This window comes from Mauremys mutica, chromosome 1 (genome assembly GCF_020497125.1).
Source record: "Mauremys mutica isolate MM-2020 ecotype Southern chromosome 1, ASM2049712v1, whole genome shotgun sequence".
Lineage (NCBI taxonomy): Eukaryota > Metazoa > Chordata > Testudines > Geoemydidae > Mauremys > Mauremys mutica.
The window spans coordinates 151,038,167-151,057,463 of NC_059072.1; the positions used below are offsets into that span (position 1 = coordinate 151,038,167).

Below are 19,297 nucleotides of genomic sequence, written 5' to 3' on the forward strand. Positions count from 1 at the left end.
AACAACACATCTCGAAGAACAACAGTTACGAGAGGTAAGTAACTGTCCTTTCTTCGAGTGATTGTTCATGTCCATTCCAATTAGGTGACTTCCAAGCTTACCATTGCAGGAGGGTAGGAGTCATGGAATGATTGATTGAAGAACAGCTCTGCTGACCACCGCATCATCTCTGGCCTGTTGGTTGACAGCATAGTGGGCTGTAAACGTGTGCACTGAAGACCAGATGGCTGCTTTGCCATGGAGTTTCCAAGCCATGAAATGTAGAGGCTGCATGTTTGGGTGGAGGAGGCACCCGTGGTCCTACGTGATCAGATCCCAGAAGAGGGGCAGGGCTATTGGGGCATCTACGGACAGCTCTAGGAGGGTCGTGTACCAATGCCGCTGCAGCCAAGATGGGGCAATCATGATTACCATCACCCTGTCCCTGTGAATTTTGAGGCAGACCCGGTGGACCAGCAGGATAGGAGGGAAGGCATACTTCAGCCCCTTACCCCATGGTATTAGGAACGTGTTGGCAATGGAGCCCGGACTGTGGTTTTGGAATGAGCAGAACTGAGGGCACTGCCTGTTGCTCTTGGTAGCAAAGAGGTCTACTTGGGGATAACCCCACTTTTGGAAGACTGACTGTATGATGTCCGATCAGACTGACCACTCATGCATGTGGTATGACCTGCTGAGGCGATCCGCCAGTTCATTCCGTATCTCTGGAAGGTAGGATGCTTCCAGCTGAATGGATCGGGCTATACAGAAGTCCCAGAGGAAAAGAGCCTTGCAGCAGAGGGGTGAGGAGCGGGCTCCTCCCTGTTTATGTAGATCATGGCGGTGGTGTTGTCCGTCAGGATTGTCATGCTGTGACCTTGCAAAGTGGGTGAAAGGTTTGGCAGGCCAAATGAACTGCCCTGAACTCCTTCAGGTTGATATGGAGAGGTAAATCGTCCCTCCACCACAAGCCTTATATCTTCAGATCCCCTAAGTGCACGCTCCAGCCCAGATCTGATGTGTCTGTTACTAACGTCAGAGAAGGTTGGGGCTTGGCAAAGGGGACCCCTGCACAGACCATTGGTCAGTCCAGCCACCAATGCAGGAATTCTAGTACCTGTCCCAGGATCATCACCACAAGATCCAGGGGTCTCGGTACAGACGCTGCGAGTCATGCTTGTATGGGCCTGAGTCTCAGTCGGGCATGCTTGACCACATACGTGCATGCTGCCATATGCCCTATTAGCTGCAGGAAACACCTAACTGTCGTGGTGGGATATTGAAGCATTGTTATCACAATCTGCTCTATGGCTTGGAACCTGGGCTCTGGAAGGCTCACTTTTGCCTATACCGAGTCTAGGACTGCTCCTATAAACTCTATCGTTTGGGTAGGTATGAGTGACGATTTGGGAACATTGAGGAGGAGTCCCAGTCTGTGAAAGGTGTTCATGACCATTGTCATGTGGGACCAGACCTTGTCCTTGGAACGACCTGTCAGTAGCCAGTCATTGAGGTATGGGTACACTTGAATTTGCCTTTTCCGCAGGAAGGCCACCACCACAACCATGCATTTCGTGAACACTCAGGGGGCTATGGACAAGCCGAACGGGAGAACCATGAACTGGTAGTGGTGTTGGTTTATGACAAACCGGAGGAAGTGTCGGTGCACCGGATGAATGGCAATATGGAAGTAGGCATCTTTCATGTCGAGGGCAGCATATCAATCTCCCGGATCCAGCGATGGAATGACCGTGCTTAGGGAGACCATGCAGAACTGGAGTTTGACCATAAATTTGTTGATGGTCTAAAATGGGTTGAAAACCCCCCTTTGCCTTGGGGATTAGGAAATAACGGGAGTAAAACCCCTTTCTCCTTAGCTCCTGTGGAACCTCCTCCACCGCCCCATCTCGAGGAATGAACAAACCTCCTGCATAAGGAGTTGCTCACGAGAGGGGGTCCCTGAAGAAGGACAGGAAAGGTGGGTGGGAGGGAAGGAAGGAAGGAGGAAAACTGGAGGGAGTATCCCACCTGTACTGTGCATAGGACCCAGCAGTCCGATGTTATATGGGACCATGCACGGTAGAAGTGGGATATCTGGTTTAAAAACTGAGGGGATGGATCTGGGTACTGGGTTGGCACACTGTCCTCAAGTGCACCTTCAAAACCCTTGCTTGCTTCTGGACTGGGCTTTATTCTGGCCTTAGTTAGGCACGTTATTCTGCTGTCTACGCCTGTTATTTCTGCCCCTCCTGCGATACAGCTTCTGTCTGGGGTGGGGTTGATACTGCCTCTGCTGTGGAGGCTGAGGCCTGAAGGGCTTTCTCTGGGTTGCATCCCTAGCAACTTCAGGGTGGCCCTAGAATCCTTAAGGCCATGCAGCCTGGAGTCTGTTTGCTCCGAGAAAAGGCCCAAGCCCTCGAAGGGGAGGTCTTGGAGGCTGTTCTGGACCTCTGGAGGGAAGCCCAATACCTGGAGCCATGCTGACTGTCATATGACTACCCCCGAAGCAGTGGTTCTGGCCTCAGAGTCAGCTGAATTGAGGGAAGCTTGTTGTGAAGTCTTAGCCACCGCCTTTCCTTCCTTGATTAACACAGCAAACTTAGAGTGCGTGTCCTGGGGCAGGCGATCCTTAAACTTAGACATGGCCGTCAAGAGTTGAATTATGTCTATTAAGGATCACCTGCTGGTTGGCTATGCATAGCTGGAGGCCCCCAGAGGATTAGACCTTCCTACTGAAGAGGTCCAGATGCTTGGCCTCCTTGGTCTTTGGGGCCGAGGCTTGTTCCTTCTCATTGACTACTGAACCGACTAGGGAACAGGCAGTCAGATGGCAGAACAGGAACTCATAGCCCTTGGAAGGGGTGAAGTATTTCCTTTCTACCCACCGGCCATTGGCATGATGAAGGCTGGGGTTTGCCATATAGTGTTGTAATTTGTCTGTATGGTCTTTATGAGAGGAAGCGCAACTTTGGAGGGATCCTTGGGAGCCAGGATGTCCACCATTTCTCGACTCTTTCTTCCGCCTGGAGGCCCATGTTGAGGGTGATCCTGCGGAGCAGCTCCTGGTGAGCCCTTTGGTCAATTGGTGATGGTACTGAGACTGATGTACCCGCCACCGCCTCGTCTGGGGAAGAGGAGGAAGTGAGTTGCTGCTGACTGCCCTCATCTAGACCCTCCTGTGTGTCCCCATAGGCCTGGGTTACTTCAGGGCCCGACTGGGCTGACACCTCTCGTGGTGTCACAGTGCTTGGCACCGTCTCAGGCCTGGCATTGCCAGTTGCTCTAGGGGATCCGGGGTGGCCTGGAGAGAGCCGCCTCCCTTGTCATTGATGCGTGTCTGTGTGGCGACCTGGAATGGTGTTGCATGGAGTGCCCGGACCTGGAGACTCTGGAGTTGGTGCCCTGCTGTTGATGGTAGGCCCATGGGGTCCAGAAAGGCCAGTGACTCAGAGGAGGCCACTATGGCTGCCATGCTGAGTGGGATTCTCTGCTGGCCACTGTCCAATGCCTGCTATAGCTGGAGCGACGGGAGTCGGCCTCAGAAACGGAGGATGCCGACGGAGAGGACCGGGGTGGTGCCAAACATTGAGCGTCCATAGGGTGCCATGAGGTGTGGGCCAGGGAGCAGTCCCTGGCTGACCAGGTCTGCGAACTGTACCAGGAGTCTCGGGACCGGGACCATTGCCTCTCACTTGGTGCCAGTGAGGTTGTCGGTGCCATGTTCTGGTGCCAGATGACCAATGGCATCGTGAACCGGTGTGTAGTCACCTCTGGTGCCATAACCTCGTGCTGGGCCACGGGTGCCAGGGAGTAGCGGGACACCGAGCTCAAATGAGAACAGTGCCATAAGCAGTGCCAGAACAGTCACCTTGAGCGGCGCACCATTGCCGGCTTCCCTCTGGATGGCACCCTCTTGGGCAGTGCCGGAGGCTTCTCCCTGCATGGGAGGGGGTTTGGCACCAACAGCTCAATGAGGTCTTTCACTGCCTCGAAAGTGTCGGTCATGAAGGGGTGTTCCAGGACCTCCTCCAGACATTCGTTGGCATTGAATTCGCTGAGTACCGGACTCAATGGGGCATGTGGCTCCGGAGTTGATGGTGCCAGTTCTTGGCTCGGGCCTGCAATCTGTCTTTGCATGCTGGGAGCTTCTTTGAGCTGCTTAGCAGCTCTTTGGGGAGAGCACCCTCTTTCCCATTTCTTGGGCCGCTTAGTCGGTGCCAGAGAGGTCGACCAGTACCGAGGTTGGTCGTCCAGTCTCAGTGCCAGCGATTTACTGTGCCTGGGCAGTGCCGGATCATACACGGATGATGAGGCACTTTGCACCGAGGAAGCCGGTGCCAGTCAGTCTGAGGCCGGTGGTTGTAATGCGTCGTCCATGAGCAACTGCTTAAGGCAAAAGTTTCTTTCTTTCTTAGTGCACGGCTTGAAGGCCTTGCAGATTTTGCAAAGCTCTGCCTGATGAGCCTCTCCCAGACACTGGAGACAGGAGTCGTGGGGGTCACTGTTAGGCATAGACTTGTGGCACGTGGCACAGGCTTTGAAACCCTGGGCTTGCGGCATGCCCTGCAGCCCATGGCTGGTGCTGGAATTAGCTTCCAGACACCTGAATACAATGGTATTTAACTATCTGATAACTATCTAAGAACAACTCTAACTAGAAGACTGAAAGGCTAAGGGATCACTCACAAGCGAGAGAGAGAGAACATTAACAATCACTCAAAGAACTTACCTTGCTCAGGGGGGTGGCTTATTCTCAGCCCTGAGCCACATAAGTTATACTGATACAACCTGTAGTGTAGACAAGCCCTTAGGCACTTCTCTCCCTCTCGCTCCCAGCTGTGAGATGAGGGCAACAAATGAGCCTTGTGAAATGCTGCATCTGACTTGTCACACCCGCGAATGTTATAATAATTGTAGCAAGTGAACATCAAATTAGAACATCAACATCATCCCCTTAAATCTGGGAACATTCAGAGTCAGACCCAGACACCTCAACACAGGCTTACTGCTAAATGCTGTATGGTAACCAGGCTTGGAGCTCCTTAGCTCTTACAGCCTTCCCTGTGCTGTAATCATCTTCTTCACAGTATTTTCTGGGGTGGGAAGCAAGGTGGGGAGCAAGGTGATCTTGCCTTTTACCAAATCATTAGTCTGCTTACTTTTGCTTCCTTGAGATAAAATTATCAGGTTCTTTTCTCTACAGCGCCCACCAGTGTTTGTCCCTGGTACAGTCATTCAGCCCAATTCTGGGATCTCAAATAAAGCCAAGTTTATAAAAGAGGGAATCATCAAAGGAAAGGAAGGAAGTTGAATCTAAATATGCCTCAGCTTGATATGGCTGAGAATTTCACTAGATATGCAATACACTTAACAACAAGGCCACCATTTTCAATTTAGGGTATGTAAAAAGCGAGAATGAGTCCTGTGGCACCTTATAGACTAACAGATGTATTGGAGCATAAGCTTTTGTGGGTGAACACCCACTTCGTTAGACGCATGTGGTGGAAATTTCCTGGGGCAGGTATAAATATGTAGGCAAGAATCAGTCTACAGATAATGAGGTTAGTTCAATTAGGGTATGTCTACACTACAAAATTATGTTAACCTAAGTTACGACGACATACAGCCATTGCAATAATTAAATCATTTTTGCATGTCCACACTATGCTTCTTGTGTCAGTGATGCATGTCCTCACCAGGAGTGCTTGCACTGATTTAACTGTCAGTGGGGGACATTGAGGGATGGCATCTGAAAGGCAGCGACAGTCGATCAGCCTAACGTCAGAGAAGGTTGGGGCTTGGCAAAGGGGACCCCTGCACAGACCTAACTACTTCAACACTAACTTTTAGGACATTCGTGGAGGTGAAGTTTTTAAGTCAGTGGACTGGGTGAGTTACATCGGTGAGAGCAACATTTTAGTGTAGACACAGAGTTCGGTTAAAGTAAGCTGCCTTATGTTGACCTAATTCTGTAGTATAGACTAGGCCATAGGTTCTTAAAATTTATATCCACATTTAAGCACCTAAATGAGTAACTTCATTTTCTGAGATGCTGAGCTTCTGCAGCTCACACTGACTTCTCTAGGCACTGCACTGCACTCTAGGCAGAACTGGGATCAGGGCCGGCTCTAGGTTTTTTGCTGCCCCAAGCAAAAAAAATGTTGGCTGCCCCCGTCCCAGCCCTGGGCTCCCCCCCGCAACCCCCCTGCTGCCCCAGCCCTGGGCTCCCCCCTGCCCCCCTCCCTGCTGCCCCAGCCCTGGGCTTCCCTCTTTCCCCCCCACCAGTGCCCTCCCCGCACCCCGCTGCCACCCCAGCCCTGGGCTCCCCCCACCCCCACCTGCACCCTCCTTCCGCCGCAGCCCTGGGTCACCGGTAACTCGCTCCCAGGGCCGGTCATTCAGCAGGAATTTTGGATGTGCACAAAACACAGACAGGATTGGTTCCCATAAGGTTACAGAGCTGCAGTAAAGTGGAACAATTTTCAGCTTGTGTGATTGGAGGCTATCTGGATGCATATTATAAGGCTGTCCTCCATAAATGAGGAAAAGTTGAGGTGCCTTTATTATTCTATTGTTGCACTCTTTCTTTCTATGGGGAATTTGCCAATGCAATTTCACTGTCTTCCTTTTAAACAAACAAACAAACAAAAAGGCAATGGCTGTTGAAAATAGTAATTCCAGTCCTAATGACCACTGGGAAGCATTTCTTGCTCAATTTTATCCTACCTTTTCTACAGCAAGTTACAGTGGATCAGTATATTTGATTTGGGAGAAATGGACTAACAGCTGCCCAAACTGAGCTTGAGCACTCCTGAATTTTGAGGTATTCAAATCTGGAAGGCAGGTGCTGGGTGTGTGGGGGGGGGGGGCTGTGGGCTCCGCGGGGGAGCACAGCAGCATGTATGCAGCAGCGTGTCTGGTGCTGCGCGGAGCCAGACACGCTGGTCTGAGTGGCACGGTAAGGGGGCTGGGGGGCTGGATAAGGGGTAGGGGGTTCCGGAGGGACAGTGAAGGGACAGGGAGAAGGGGGGTTGGATGGGGCAGAGGTTCGGGGGAGGCAGTCAGGGGACAGGCAGCAGTTGGATAGGCATGGGAGTCCCAGGGGTTTGTTAGGGGACAGGTAGGGGGCGGGGTCTCAGGAGGGGGCAGTTGGGGACAAGGAGAAGGGAGGCTTAGATAGGGGGTGGAGTCCCAAGGGGCAGTTAGGGGCAGGGGTCCCGGGAGGGGGTGATCAGGGGACAGGGAGCAGGGGGGGTTGGATGGGTTGGGGTTTCTGTGGGGGGCAGTCGGAGGGAGTGGATGGTGGCAGAGGGGGGCTTCCCTCCCCCTGGAGTGTCCTGGTTTTTTAATGTTAAAATATGGTCTCTCTACCACTCTCCACTCACAGCACACGCTGCCGCATGAGGTCCCCCTCCTTCCTTTCCAATTGGTAGTGGCCAAGGGAATGCTGGGAAATGTAGTTCTTTCCCTGTTCCAGGGCTGGCTTTATAGGCAGGGAGCTGACCAAGAAACTACAGCTCCCAGAGCCCCCTGTTGGTTCTCAGCTCCCATGCCGCCCCAAACAGGTGCTTGCTTTGCGGGTGCCTAGAGCCGCCCCTGACTGGGCTGCATGTATGGAATGCTATAGTATGACTGAAAAGTCCTTTATTTGGCTCACAGCCCAATCATTTTGGCCCAGATTCACAAAGGGACTTAGGCGTTGCAATGCTCAGCGTCCTAAGCACCTAGAAAATCACTGGAATGCCACTGTGTTCCACAAAGCCTGAGTTAGAGTCCCTGTACAATGAATGGGGAGCGAAAGGCGGCTTAGAATGTGCAAAAGCCAGCACTCTAGATGACTTCCTGCCTAGGTTAGCCAATAGGAAATGGCAATGAAAGTGTCCTAAGCACCACCCCTTTCTTGGAGATAGGTGCCTAAGTCCAGGCTGTAGGAAGATGCCTATCATAGAATATCAGGGTTGGAAAGTGTCAAGGTTCCTTCCCCACTCTGAACTCTAGGGTACAGATGTAGGGACCTGCATAAGAACCTCTAAGCTTAATTACCAGCTTAGATCGGGTTTTACTGCCACCACCCAAATCCTTTAAGAGTTGTTTGGGAAACTCTGTCTACCTTCCCCCCAGACTATCTCCCTCCCAGTAGCCTTGAGAGACTTCTCCACCAAGTTCTTGGTGAACACAGATCCAAACCCCTGGATCTTAAAACAAGGAGAAATTAACCATTCCCCCTACTTCCCACCCACCCCCCGCACCAATTCCTGGTGAGTGCAGATCCAACCCCCTTGGATCTTAAAACAAGGAAAAATCAATCAGGGTCTTAAAAATAAGGCTTTTAATTAAAGAAAGAAAGGTAAAAATCATCTCTATAAAATCAGGATGGAAAATAACTTTACAGGGTAATCAGATTCATAGAGCCCAGAGGAACCCCCTCTAGCCTTAGGTTCAAAGTTACAGCAAACAGAGGTAAATCCTCTTAGCAAAAAGGAACATTTACAAGTTGAGAAAACAAAGATAAAACTAACACGCTTTGCCTGGCTGTTACTTACAAGTTTGAAATATGAGAGACTAGTTCAGAAAGATTTGGAGAGCCTGGATTGATGTCTGATCCCTCTTAGTCCCAAGAGCGAACAACCCCAAAACAAAGAGCACACAAACAAAAGCCTTCTCCCGACCAAGATTTGAAAATATCTTGGCCCCTTATTGGTCCTTTGGGTCAGGTGTCAGCCAGGTTACCTGAGCTTCTTAACCCTTTACAGGTAAAAGGATTTTGGTGTCTCTGGCCAGGAGGGATTTTATAGTATTGTACACAAGAGGGCTGTTCCTTTCCCTTTATAGTTATGACAGAAGGGACCTCAGGAGGTCATCTAGTCCAACTCACTGCTCAAAGCAGGACCAATCCCCAGACAGATTTTTGACCTGGATCCCTAAATGGCCCCCTCAAGGATTGAGCTCACAACCCTGGGTTTAGCAGGCCAATGCTCAAACCACTAAGCTATACCCCCTGCTTATGATCCATAACTGGGAACCCCTCTGCTGAAGTCAGGCAGCTTAGGTACCTAAGGCATATCTTGTAAGAATGAGTGAGGCACCGTACAAAATGGTGGGGGTGCCTACTTTATACAGTAACTCCTCACTTAATGTTGTAGTTATGTTCCTGAAAAATGCGACTTTAAGTGAAACGATGTTAAGCGAATCCAATTTCCCCATAAGAATTAATGTAAAAGGAGGGCGGGGGTTAAGTTCCAGGGAAATTTTTTTCACCAGACAAAAAAGTGTATATTATATAGATATACACACAGTATACATTTTAAACAAGACTGTTCACAGCTATGATGATTGTGAAGCTTGGTTGAGGTGGTGAAGTTGGAGGATGGAAGAGGAATTTCCCAGGGAATGCCTTGCTGCTAAATGATGAACTAGCACTTGGCTGAGCCCTCAAGGGTTAATACATTGTTGTTAATGTAGCCTCTTACACAAGGCAGCATGAACACAAGAAAGGGGAGACAGCATAGCAGACAGAGACAGACACGCACCTTGTGTGTGGGAAAGAGAGAGATGCACACGGCCCCTTTAAGTCAGCTGACCCACTCTTAAGTACATTGTCTTTTTCAGTGGATCAGGAAGTTGAGACAGCAGCTGCTGCCCCAAGCTCTCTCTGTCACTCTCCCTCCGTGTCCCCTCCCTGCTCTATATGGAGAAGGGGTAAGAGGGGTGCAGGAGTAGGAGGAAGGGGGACACCCTGTCATTAGCCCTCCCCTTACCCACCCTGCACAGCAAGCAGGAGTCTCTGGGAGCAGCTCCAAGGCAGAGGGCAGGAGCAGCACATGGCAGTGGGAGGAGGGACAGCTGAACTGCCTCGATAGCCTGCTGGGCCGCTGCAGCACAGGGAACTTAGAGGAGTGGGAAGCTGATGGGGGCCTGCCAGTCCACCCTGGTTCCAAGCCCCCACCAGCTAGCTGCAACGGGCTGCTCTTCCTGCAAGCAGTGGACAAAGCAGGCAGCTGCCAAACGACGTTAGAAGGGAGCATTGCACAACTTTAAACGAGCATGTTCCCTAATTGATCAGCAATGTAACAACGAAACAATGTTAACCGGGACTCCATTAAGTGAGGAGTTACTGTAACTTTGAGCCCAGTGATTAGAGCACTGGCTTCAATCTCCCCCTCTGCCTGAGGAAAGTAGAGGGGTCTCCTACTTCTCAGGAGAATGGTCTAACACTGAACTATCAGATATTCTGATGTCAGTCTCTCCTGTTGAATCTGTTCCACTGTTTATAGATAATTAAAGTGTAATGGGAGAAAGAAGATTGGAGCCTGAGCCCTGGTCTACATTACAAACTCATGTCAGTATAACTACATTGCTCAGGGACGTGGGGCTCTCTCCCATCAGCATACTGTGGAGCCGCTGCATCAGTACAGTTGTGCTGCTGTAAGGTTTCTAGTATAGCGTGTGTCTACACTACACAGTTTTGCCAGCAAAAGGCAGGGTTTTTTCCAACAAAACAGTGGAGATGTACAAACTACAATGCAACTTTTGGCGACAAAACTCTCCTGTTTTGGCAACAAAATAAAACCACCTCGACAAGAGACATAGGGCTTTTTTTCAGCAAAGCTTTATTGACAAAGTGTCAGTGTAGATACCACTCTTGGTTTTGTCACTGTAAATGGTCTCCAGGAGGTGTCCCACATTGTCCATATGACTGCTCTGGTCAGCTGTTCGAACTCCGCTGCCCTGCAGCCAGGTAAACAAGCATCTGCCCCTCCCCCTTTAAAGGCCCAGGAATTTTTGAAATTCCACTTCCCGTTTGCTCGGCGTGGAGAGCTCACATCGGATCTTCCCAGCTGACCATGGCGGCACCATGCAACAGACATTCTCCCACTTGGACCTCTGCGGAGCTATTGGATCTGTGAGTATATGGGGAGAGGAGGCTGTGCAGTCCCAGCTGCGCTCCAGCCATAGGAATTTCGATACCTTCAGGCAGATTTCATGTGTCTTGTGTGAAAAGGGCTACGAATGAGATGGTGAAGGGCAGAGCAAAGATAAAGGAGCTGAGGCAGGCATACCAGAAGGTATGGTAGGCAAACCATCACTCCGAAGCTGCACCAAAGATTTGCCACTTCTATAAGGAGCTGGACGCTATCCTTGGCAGTGACCCCCACCAAGCGCCCTGTACATACTTTGGCTACAGGTGGCAGAAAGTTGGCCTAACCCAGAGGACGAAGTCGTGGATGAGGGGGTGGAGTTGGAGGATGATGTGGAGCCCATGACAGGGTTGCCTGGTGGGGCGGCTAGTCAGGAACTTTTCTCCACTTTGGAGGTGTCTAGCCAGTCCCAGCAGTACGTCTCCGGTGAGCAAGAAGCCAGAGAGGAGACCCTGGTAAGTTATCTTTTTGAGTTGATGCTGCTCAGTTTTATGACGTTTAACTTTCCTTTGTTTTGTGTAATGTGAAAGTGGCTGCAGGGCAAGAAGTTTACCTGACTGGCTATGTTTCATTGTGCTACAAATTCCCCCATGCAGTTGAGCAGTGCGGCGGAACAGTTTGTTGACGCACACCAAGATTTCACAGAATCCTCCAGAGAGATCTCTAGGAAACTTTCCTGGAGGTACTTAGTGTGACTGTGTTCCCCATAAGGCTTTATGAAAATATGCTTATGAATGTATATATGACATAACTAGAATATGTTTTATGCTACACATGCCATGTAACATATCTCTGTAATGGTTATGATCTACTGAATCTATTAATCCTATTTGTATGCATGTATCATTTTTGTATTAGAAGTTATGAATATTAGCTGTGTACTTGCTTGATTTTTAAGTAGCCTTAGTAAAAGCATTTGGTCAGCTTCTTGAGAAAGGAATGTGCAAATTAAGTGCCCAATCAAGAAGCAATTAAGGGACAATGGATCTTGGAAGGCTCCAATCCACATAAGAAGTCTACATAAGGATGTTCAAGGTAGCAGGTGAGCAATGGCTGTTGCCTGTAAAAACTGAGTCATGCATGGACATGTGACTTGCCCAGGTGACTCCAAAACTCCATCTTGGAGCTGGACTTTGCATAGGAGAGAGGAGGGGGACTCGACCCACAAGAGAAAGTCTATTTAAACCCCTGGGAGACCCCTCCATTTTGTCTTCAGCTGGCTAAAGAGATAGCCTCTCCACCCGCAAGGATACCTGAAAGAAACTGGAACAAAGGACAGTAACTACAGGGGGTGTGAGTGATTGCTGGACGCAGGGGAGAAGGAGACTAGTCTGTAAAAGAAGCTTACTGAAACTGGTAAGGTTTTTTCTGTATTCAGTTTTCTTACTGTATTAGACTCAGACTTGCATGTTTTATTTTATTTGGTAATTCACTTTGTTCTGTCTGCTATTACTTGGAACCATTCAAATCCTACTTTCTGTATTTAATAAAATCATTTTTTACTTATTAATTAACTCAGAGTATGTATTAATACCTGGGAGGAGAGGCAAACAGATGTGCATATCTCTCTATCAGGGTTATAGAGAGCGAACAATTGATGAGTTTACCCTATATAAGCTTTATACCGGGTAAAATGGATTTATTTGGGGTTTGGATCCCATTGGGAGTTGGGCATCTGAGTGTTAAAGACAGGAACACTTCTTAAGTCTGCAGCTTTGGGGCATGTGGTTCAGACCCTGGGTTGGAGCAGATGGGCGTGTCTGGCTCAACAAGACAGAGTGCTGGAGTCCCAAGCTGGCAGGGAAAGCAGGGGCAGAAGTAGTCTTGGCACATCAGTTGGCAGCCCCAAAGGGGTTTCTGTGATCCAACCCGTTACACTTAGCAATTCTCTGCCGAAGCTTTCTTGGCAGAGCTGCTTTTCCATGCCACTTGGCAATCAATTGTGCAGGGACCAAAGCAGCACACAGGCAAGCAGCATAGGGACTGGGTCTGAAGCCAGATGCATGCAGTAAATGCACCCTTGCATCCTTGCTTACCCTCAGCAGTGAGGCATCTACTTCAATGACCCTGCTTGTGGAAAATGGTATCAGAATTTACAGTTTTGTCCCTAGTCGCCTATACTGCTATCCTTGAATCATCATCATCATCGCTGTTTACCCCACGTGTCTCTTCTGCCCAGTGACCTCCCTACCTGCCCCCAGCCAAGGCCACCACACTCTCCCTGCCCCATGTTACCTACAGGAGGGGAGGACTCTGTCCCACTCCCACTGAATCTGCCCCCTGGCATGTCTGGCCCCTGTCCTTGGCAGCCGGGCCTGGGCAGGGAGCAGTCCAGAGAAGTACCTCTTTCTACTGATGTACTCTGTTGCAAGATTGTCTGGTGCCAAAATTGGAATATGCATGCCACCGATTGCCCTTCTCACATGGCTGAAGCAGGCCACTCTGGGTCGTTGCTCTGTGCAGTGCAGCACCTTCCTGAGAGAGAACATAAGAATGGCCATACTGGGTCAGACCAAAGGTGCATCAAGCCCAGTATCCTGTCCTCTGACAGTGGCCAATGGCAGGTGCCCCAAAGGGAATGAACAGACAGGTTGTCATCAAGTGATCCAACCCCTGTCACCCAATCCCAGCTTCTGGCAAACAGAGGCTAGGGACATCATTCCTGCCCATCCTGGCTAATAGCCATTGATGGACCTATCTTCCATGAATCCATCTAGCTCCCTTTTGAACCCCATTATAGTATTGGCCTTCACAACACCCCCTAGCAAGGAGTTCCAGAGGTTGACAGTGCGTTGCATGAAAAAAATACTTTCTTGTGTTTGTTTAAAATCTGCTACCTATTAATTTCATTAGGTGGCTCCTTGTTCTTGTATTATGAGAAGGAGTAAATAACACTTCCTTATTTACTTTCTCTACACCACTCATGATTTTATAGACCTCTATCATATCCCCCCTTAGTCGCCTCTTTTCCAAGCAGAAAAGTCCCAGTCTTATTACTCTCTCCTCATATGGAAGCCGTTCTATACCCCTAATAATTTTTGTTGCACTTTTCTGAACCTTTTACAATTCCAATATATCTTTTTTTGAGATGGGGGGACCACATCTGCACGCAGTATTCAAGGTGTGGGCATACCGTGGATTTATACGGAGGCAATATGATATTTTCTATCTTATTATCTATACCTTTCTTGATGATTCCCAAAATTCTGTTTGCTTTTTTGACTGCCGCTGCACATTGAGTGGATGATTTCAGAGAACTATCCACAATGACTCCAAAATCTCTTTCTTGAGTGGTAACAGCTAATTTAGACCCTATCATTTTATATGTATAGTTAGGATTATGTTTTCCAATGTGCATTACTTTGCATTTATCAACGTTAATTTTCATCTGCCATTTTGTTGCCCAGTCACCCAGTTTTGTGAGATCCTTTTGTAGCTCTTCACAGTCTGCCTGGGACTAACTATCTTGAGTAGTTTTGTATCATCTGCAAATTTTGCCACCTCACAGTTTACCCCTTTTTATGGTTTATGAATATGTTAAAAAGGACTGGGCCCAGTACAGATCCCTGGGGGACACCACTATTTACCTCTTTCCATTCTGAAAACTGACCATTTATTCCTACCCTTTGTTTCTTATCTTTTAACCAGTTACTAATCCATGAGAGAACCTTCCCTCTTATCCCATGACAGCTTACTTTGCTTAAGAGCCTTTGGTGAGGGACCTTATCAAAAGCTTTCTGAAAATCTAAATACACTATATCCATCGGATCTCCTTTGTCCACATGCTTGTTGACCCCCTCAAAGAATTCCAGTAGATTGCTGTGCCATGATTTCCCTTTACAAAAACCATGTTGACTATTTCCCAACAAATTATGTTCATCTATGTGTCTGGCAATTTTGTTCTTTACGATAGTTTCAACCAATTTACCCGGTGCTGAAGTGAGGCTTATTGGGTCTGTAATTGCCAGGGTCACCTCTGGAGCTGTCTTTAAAAACTGGCGTCACATTAGCTATCCTCCAGTCATTTGGTACAGAAGCTGATTTAAATGATAGGTTACAGATGACAGTTAGTAGTCCTGCAATTTCACATTTGAGTTCCTTCAGAACTCTTGGGTGAATATCATCAGGTCCTGGAGACTTATTACTGTTTAGTTTATCAATTTGTTCTAAAACCTCCTCTAATGACACCTCAATTTGGGACAGTTCTTCAGATCTGTCACCTAAAAAGAATGGCTCAGATGTGAATCTCCCTCACATTCTCAACAGTGAAGACCAATGCAAAGAATTCATTTAGTTTCTCCGCAATGGCCTTATCATCTTTGAGTGCTCCTTTAGCATCTCGAACGTGCAGTGGCCCCATTGGTTGTTTAGCAGGCTTTCTGCTTCTGATGTATTTAAAAAAAAATTGCTATTATTTTTGGAGTCTTTGGATAGCTGTTCTTCACATTCTTTTTTGGGGCTTTCTAATTATATTTTTACACTTCATTTGCCAGAGTTTATACTTTTTTCTATTTTCCTCATTAGGATTTATCTTCCACTTTTTAAAGGATGCCTTTTTGCCTTTCACTGCTTTTTTTACTTTGTTGTTTAACCACGGTGGCTCTTTTTTGGTTTTCTTACTATGTTTTCTAATTTGGGGTATACATTTAAGTTAAGCCTCTATTACGGTGTCTTTAAAAAGTTTCCATGCAGCTTGCAGGGATTTTACTTTTGGTACTGTATCTTTTAATTTCTGTTTCACTAACCTTCTCATTTTTGTATAGTTCCACTTTCTGAAATTAAATTCTACAGTGTTGGGCCCCCACCCAGGCCTGGCTGCCGGAGATAAGGGCCGAGTGAGCCGGAAACATGCAGGTGGGGTGTGTGTGTGGGGGGGGAATCCAGCTTGTTCAGCCCCTGTCCCCAGCAGTCGGGCCCAGGCAGGGGGCAGCCCACCACCACCTCCCCAATTAGGCTTTCTCAGGCAGCTGTGGCACTGCACAGAGTAGTGACTTCAAGTGGACAGTGTGAGAAGTGGCTGGTCCGGCACCTTACACTCCCTTCCTAGGCCTAGCTCCCACGGTCTGAGGCTGAGTGTGCCAGGAGGAGCAGGCACAACAGGAGGACAGAGTGGCTCTTCCTCCCTCCCCTCCCCTCCCCCTGGCAGGCCAAGCAGCAATCTGGGGAAGGGGGGGGGGGCATTTGATTCCGCATGCTCCCCTATGTGTCGCCTATGTGTAGCAGTCTGTAGTCACCAGCTTCCACATTGCAATTGCCACGTGCTTCTCCACAGAGATGGCAGCTCTCATTTTGGTGTCCTTGCACCACAGGGCTGGAGGAAGCTCCACACACAGTTCCAGGCAGGTGGCTTTCCACATTCAAAAGTTCTGCAGCCCCTGCTCATCATACCAGACCTGCATAATGATGCGATCCCACCAGTCAATGCTTGTTTCCCGAGCCTAAAAGCGATGGGCCACTGTGTGCAGCTGCTCCATGAATGCCAAAAGCAATCTGGTGTTGCTTCCTTCCATGGCACACAGCTGGTCAGGAAACTCTGATTCCTGTTCACAGAGGTACCTCATGATTAACTGTGTTACCAACTGTGACGTGTTAATGACAGTCACCACAACAGTAGAGAGCAGTGCAGGATCCATCCTCTCACAGAGATGGCAGGTGCACAATTAAACAGGGGATGTTGAAAAATGCTGCAAAACGCAGTCAGAAGCCCATAGAATGCTGGGACAGAAAATAATGCATCATGGGACACTGAACTCACACCCATGAAGCGCTGTGATCCACTCAACCTTCCCACAAGTCCTAGCAGAAGAAGGTGGCGAGTAGCACTGTGGGATAGTTACCCACAGTGCACTGCTCTTACTGTTGATGCTAGAGCACCAACTGTGGACGTGCTCTGACGACAAAGGGAGTGTAGTGTGAACATGCAATAGAGATGCTATTATAGTGCTTTTTTATCGTTGATGTGACTTTTGTTGACAAAACTCAGTAGTGTAGACAAGACCATAGTCTTAGTACCTTTCCCAGACCTGAAGGAGAGCTCTATGTTGCTTGAAAACTTGTCTCTTTTACCAGCAGAGGCCACTAAAATATATTACTTCACCCACCTTGTCTCTCTAATATCCTGGGACCCACCTGGCTACAACACTGCATAATACTACAAATCAGTCAGCTGTCACACAGACCTCTTATCTTCTCGGCTGATAACCACCAAAGGTTACAGTTTTGGCTTATCTAGTGAGCAGATTCAAGAGAAATGATTGATAACATTCATGTATCTAGAGCCTTTCACCTGAGAATCTCAAAGCACTTTGCAAACATTGGCTAATTAAGCCTCATACAATGCCCATGGGAATTAGTTTACATCTCAATCCTCCAAGCTAATACATGTGGGTAGAATTGTGCGCCTACATAGAGCTCCACTGATTTCAGTGAGTCGGTGCACAAACATAAGGGTTTCACCCACACACCCTTAAAATCTCTGGGACTCACCATGCAGAGATATACTCATGTGGATCAGTTTACAAATCAGGGCCTTAATAGCAAGTCAATGAAAGAACCAGCAGTTTGAATCCAGGATTCCTGATTCTCATACCCCTGCTGTAACCACTAACCTTCCCATCTAAATCCAGTGCAGTAATTATTGCAGAATAAAGTCACTTTTATTCCAGAATTTGAAGTCCACATGGGGCATTATACCGCCACTATTATGGTGGAATAATTATTCTGGTCACTTTTCCCTGTGCAGACAAGCTCAGAGTAGCAGGCAGAGACTGCAAACCGTAGCAGAGAGGGTTGCCAACTTTCTACTCACACAAAACCGAAAACCCTTGCCCCACCCCTCCTCTGAGGCCCTGCCCCCACTCACTCCACACCCCCATCGCTCGCTCTCCCCACCTTCACTCACTCGCTTATTTTCACCAGACTGGCTCAGGGGGTTGGGGTGTGGGAGGGGGTGACGGCTCCAGCTGGGGGTGTGGGCTCTGGGTTGGGGCCAGGGATGAGGGGTTAGGGGTGCAGGAGGGGGTTCCAGGCTATGGCAGGGGATTGGGGTACAGTATGGGTGGGGGTGAGGGATCAGGCTGGGGGTGTGGGCTCTAGGGTGGGGCTGGTGATGAGGGGTTTGGGGTGCAGGAGGGTGCTCCAGGCTGGGATCGAGGGGTTTGGAGGGCATGGGGGGGATCAGGGCTGGGGCAGGGGGTTGGGGCTTGGGAGGGGGTCAAGGATGCAGGCTTACACTTACCTCAAGGAGCTCCCAGAAGCAGTGGCATGTCCCCCACTCCGGCTCCTACATGGAGGTGCGGCCAGGCGGCTTTCCGTACAGCCCTATCCACAGGTGCTGCCCCTGCAGCTCCCACTGGCTGCTATTCCCAGCCAATGGGATTTGCAGAACCAGTGCTTGGGGTGGCGGCAGTAGGTGGAGTCCCTTGGCTGTCCCTCTACCTAGGAGCCGGAGGAGGGACATGCCACTGCTTCTGAGAGCCGCACGGAGCCATGGCAGGCAGGGAGCCTGCATTAGCCCTGCTGCACTGCTGACCAGATTTTTAATGGGGCAGTGGTGCTGACCGGAGCTGCCAGGGTCCCTTTTCGGCTGGGCGTTCTGGTTGAAAACTGGACACCTGTCAACCTTAATGGTGGATGACCAGACACAAGAGAAAATCCCAATCTAATTTCACAACAGAGGGAGTGAGATTGAGGGGCTCGAGAGTATGAAGAGAGAGGACTGGCAGCTGCTATCACCTGGGAAAGGGAAAGGAAGACAAATTTCCTCTTATTTTAATCCAGGGATTATACCCATTTGATGGAGATAGGGAAGCAAGGACATGAAATTCTAGGGCCTCAGAGAAGGGAGTGGTTTAGGGGCAAACACTCTTTCATACAGCATAACTACTGCCACTTGCTAATTGACAAAGAAGGCCCAAGAGGTTGGCTCAGGTACAGAAATGCTGTGGCCTGTCACTGTCACTGTCATACACACACACACACACACACACAAAAGGTATTTAGCCTCCTGATTTCCACTGAAATCAATGGACAAATACAGAATGGGGGAAAACTGGCTTGGCAGCAGCACTGCTGAGAAGGATCTGGGAGTTGTGATGGATCACAACCTCAACATGAGTCAGCAATGTGATGCTGTTGCAAATAAAGCAAATGCAGTTTTACGTTGCATTAACAGGGGCATAGTATGCAAGTCATGGGAGGTGATCGTACCACTCTACTCAGCACTGGTTAGGCCTCAGACGGAGTACTGTGTCCAGGGCCGCATATGCAAAGTATGCAGCTGCATAGGGCACCAGCCCCTGCTCCAGCTCTTCCCCAGGGCTCGCGCCCCTGCTCTGCCCCAGCCCCGCCTCTTCCCGCTCTCGCCCCAGCCCCGCACCCACTCCCCTGAGGACTCCAGA

General features: G+C 49.1%; 1 protein-coding gene across 1 annotated transcript in view; it reads right to left on the bottom strand.

Moving 5' to 3' along the window:
• The window catches only part of CLCN1 (chloride voltage-gated channel 1), a 101,228-nt gene extending 99,682 nt beyond the window's left edge, over positions 1-1,546 (bottom strand). The window contains exon 1 of the mRNA XM_044989779.1: positions 1,454-1,546. Coding sequence (XP_044845714.1) covers positions 1,454-1,546 — 93 coding nt within the window. The remainder of the gene's footprint in view (positions 1-1,453) is intronic.
• Between the last annotated feature and the right edge of the window lie 17,751 nt (positions 1,547-19,297).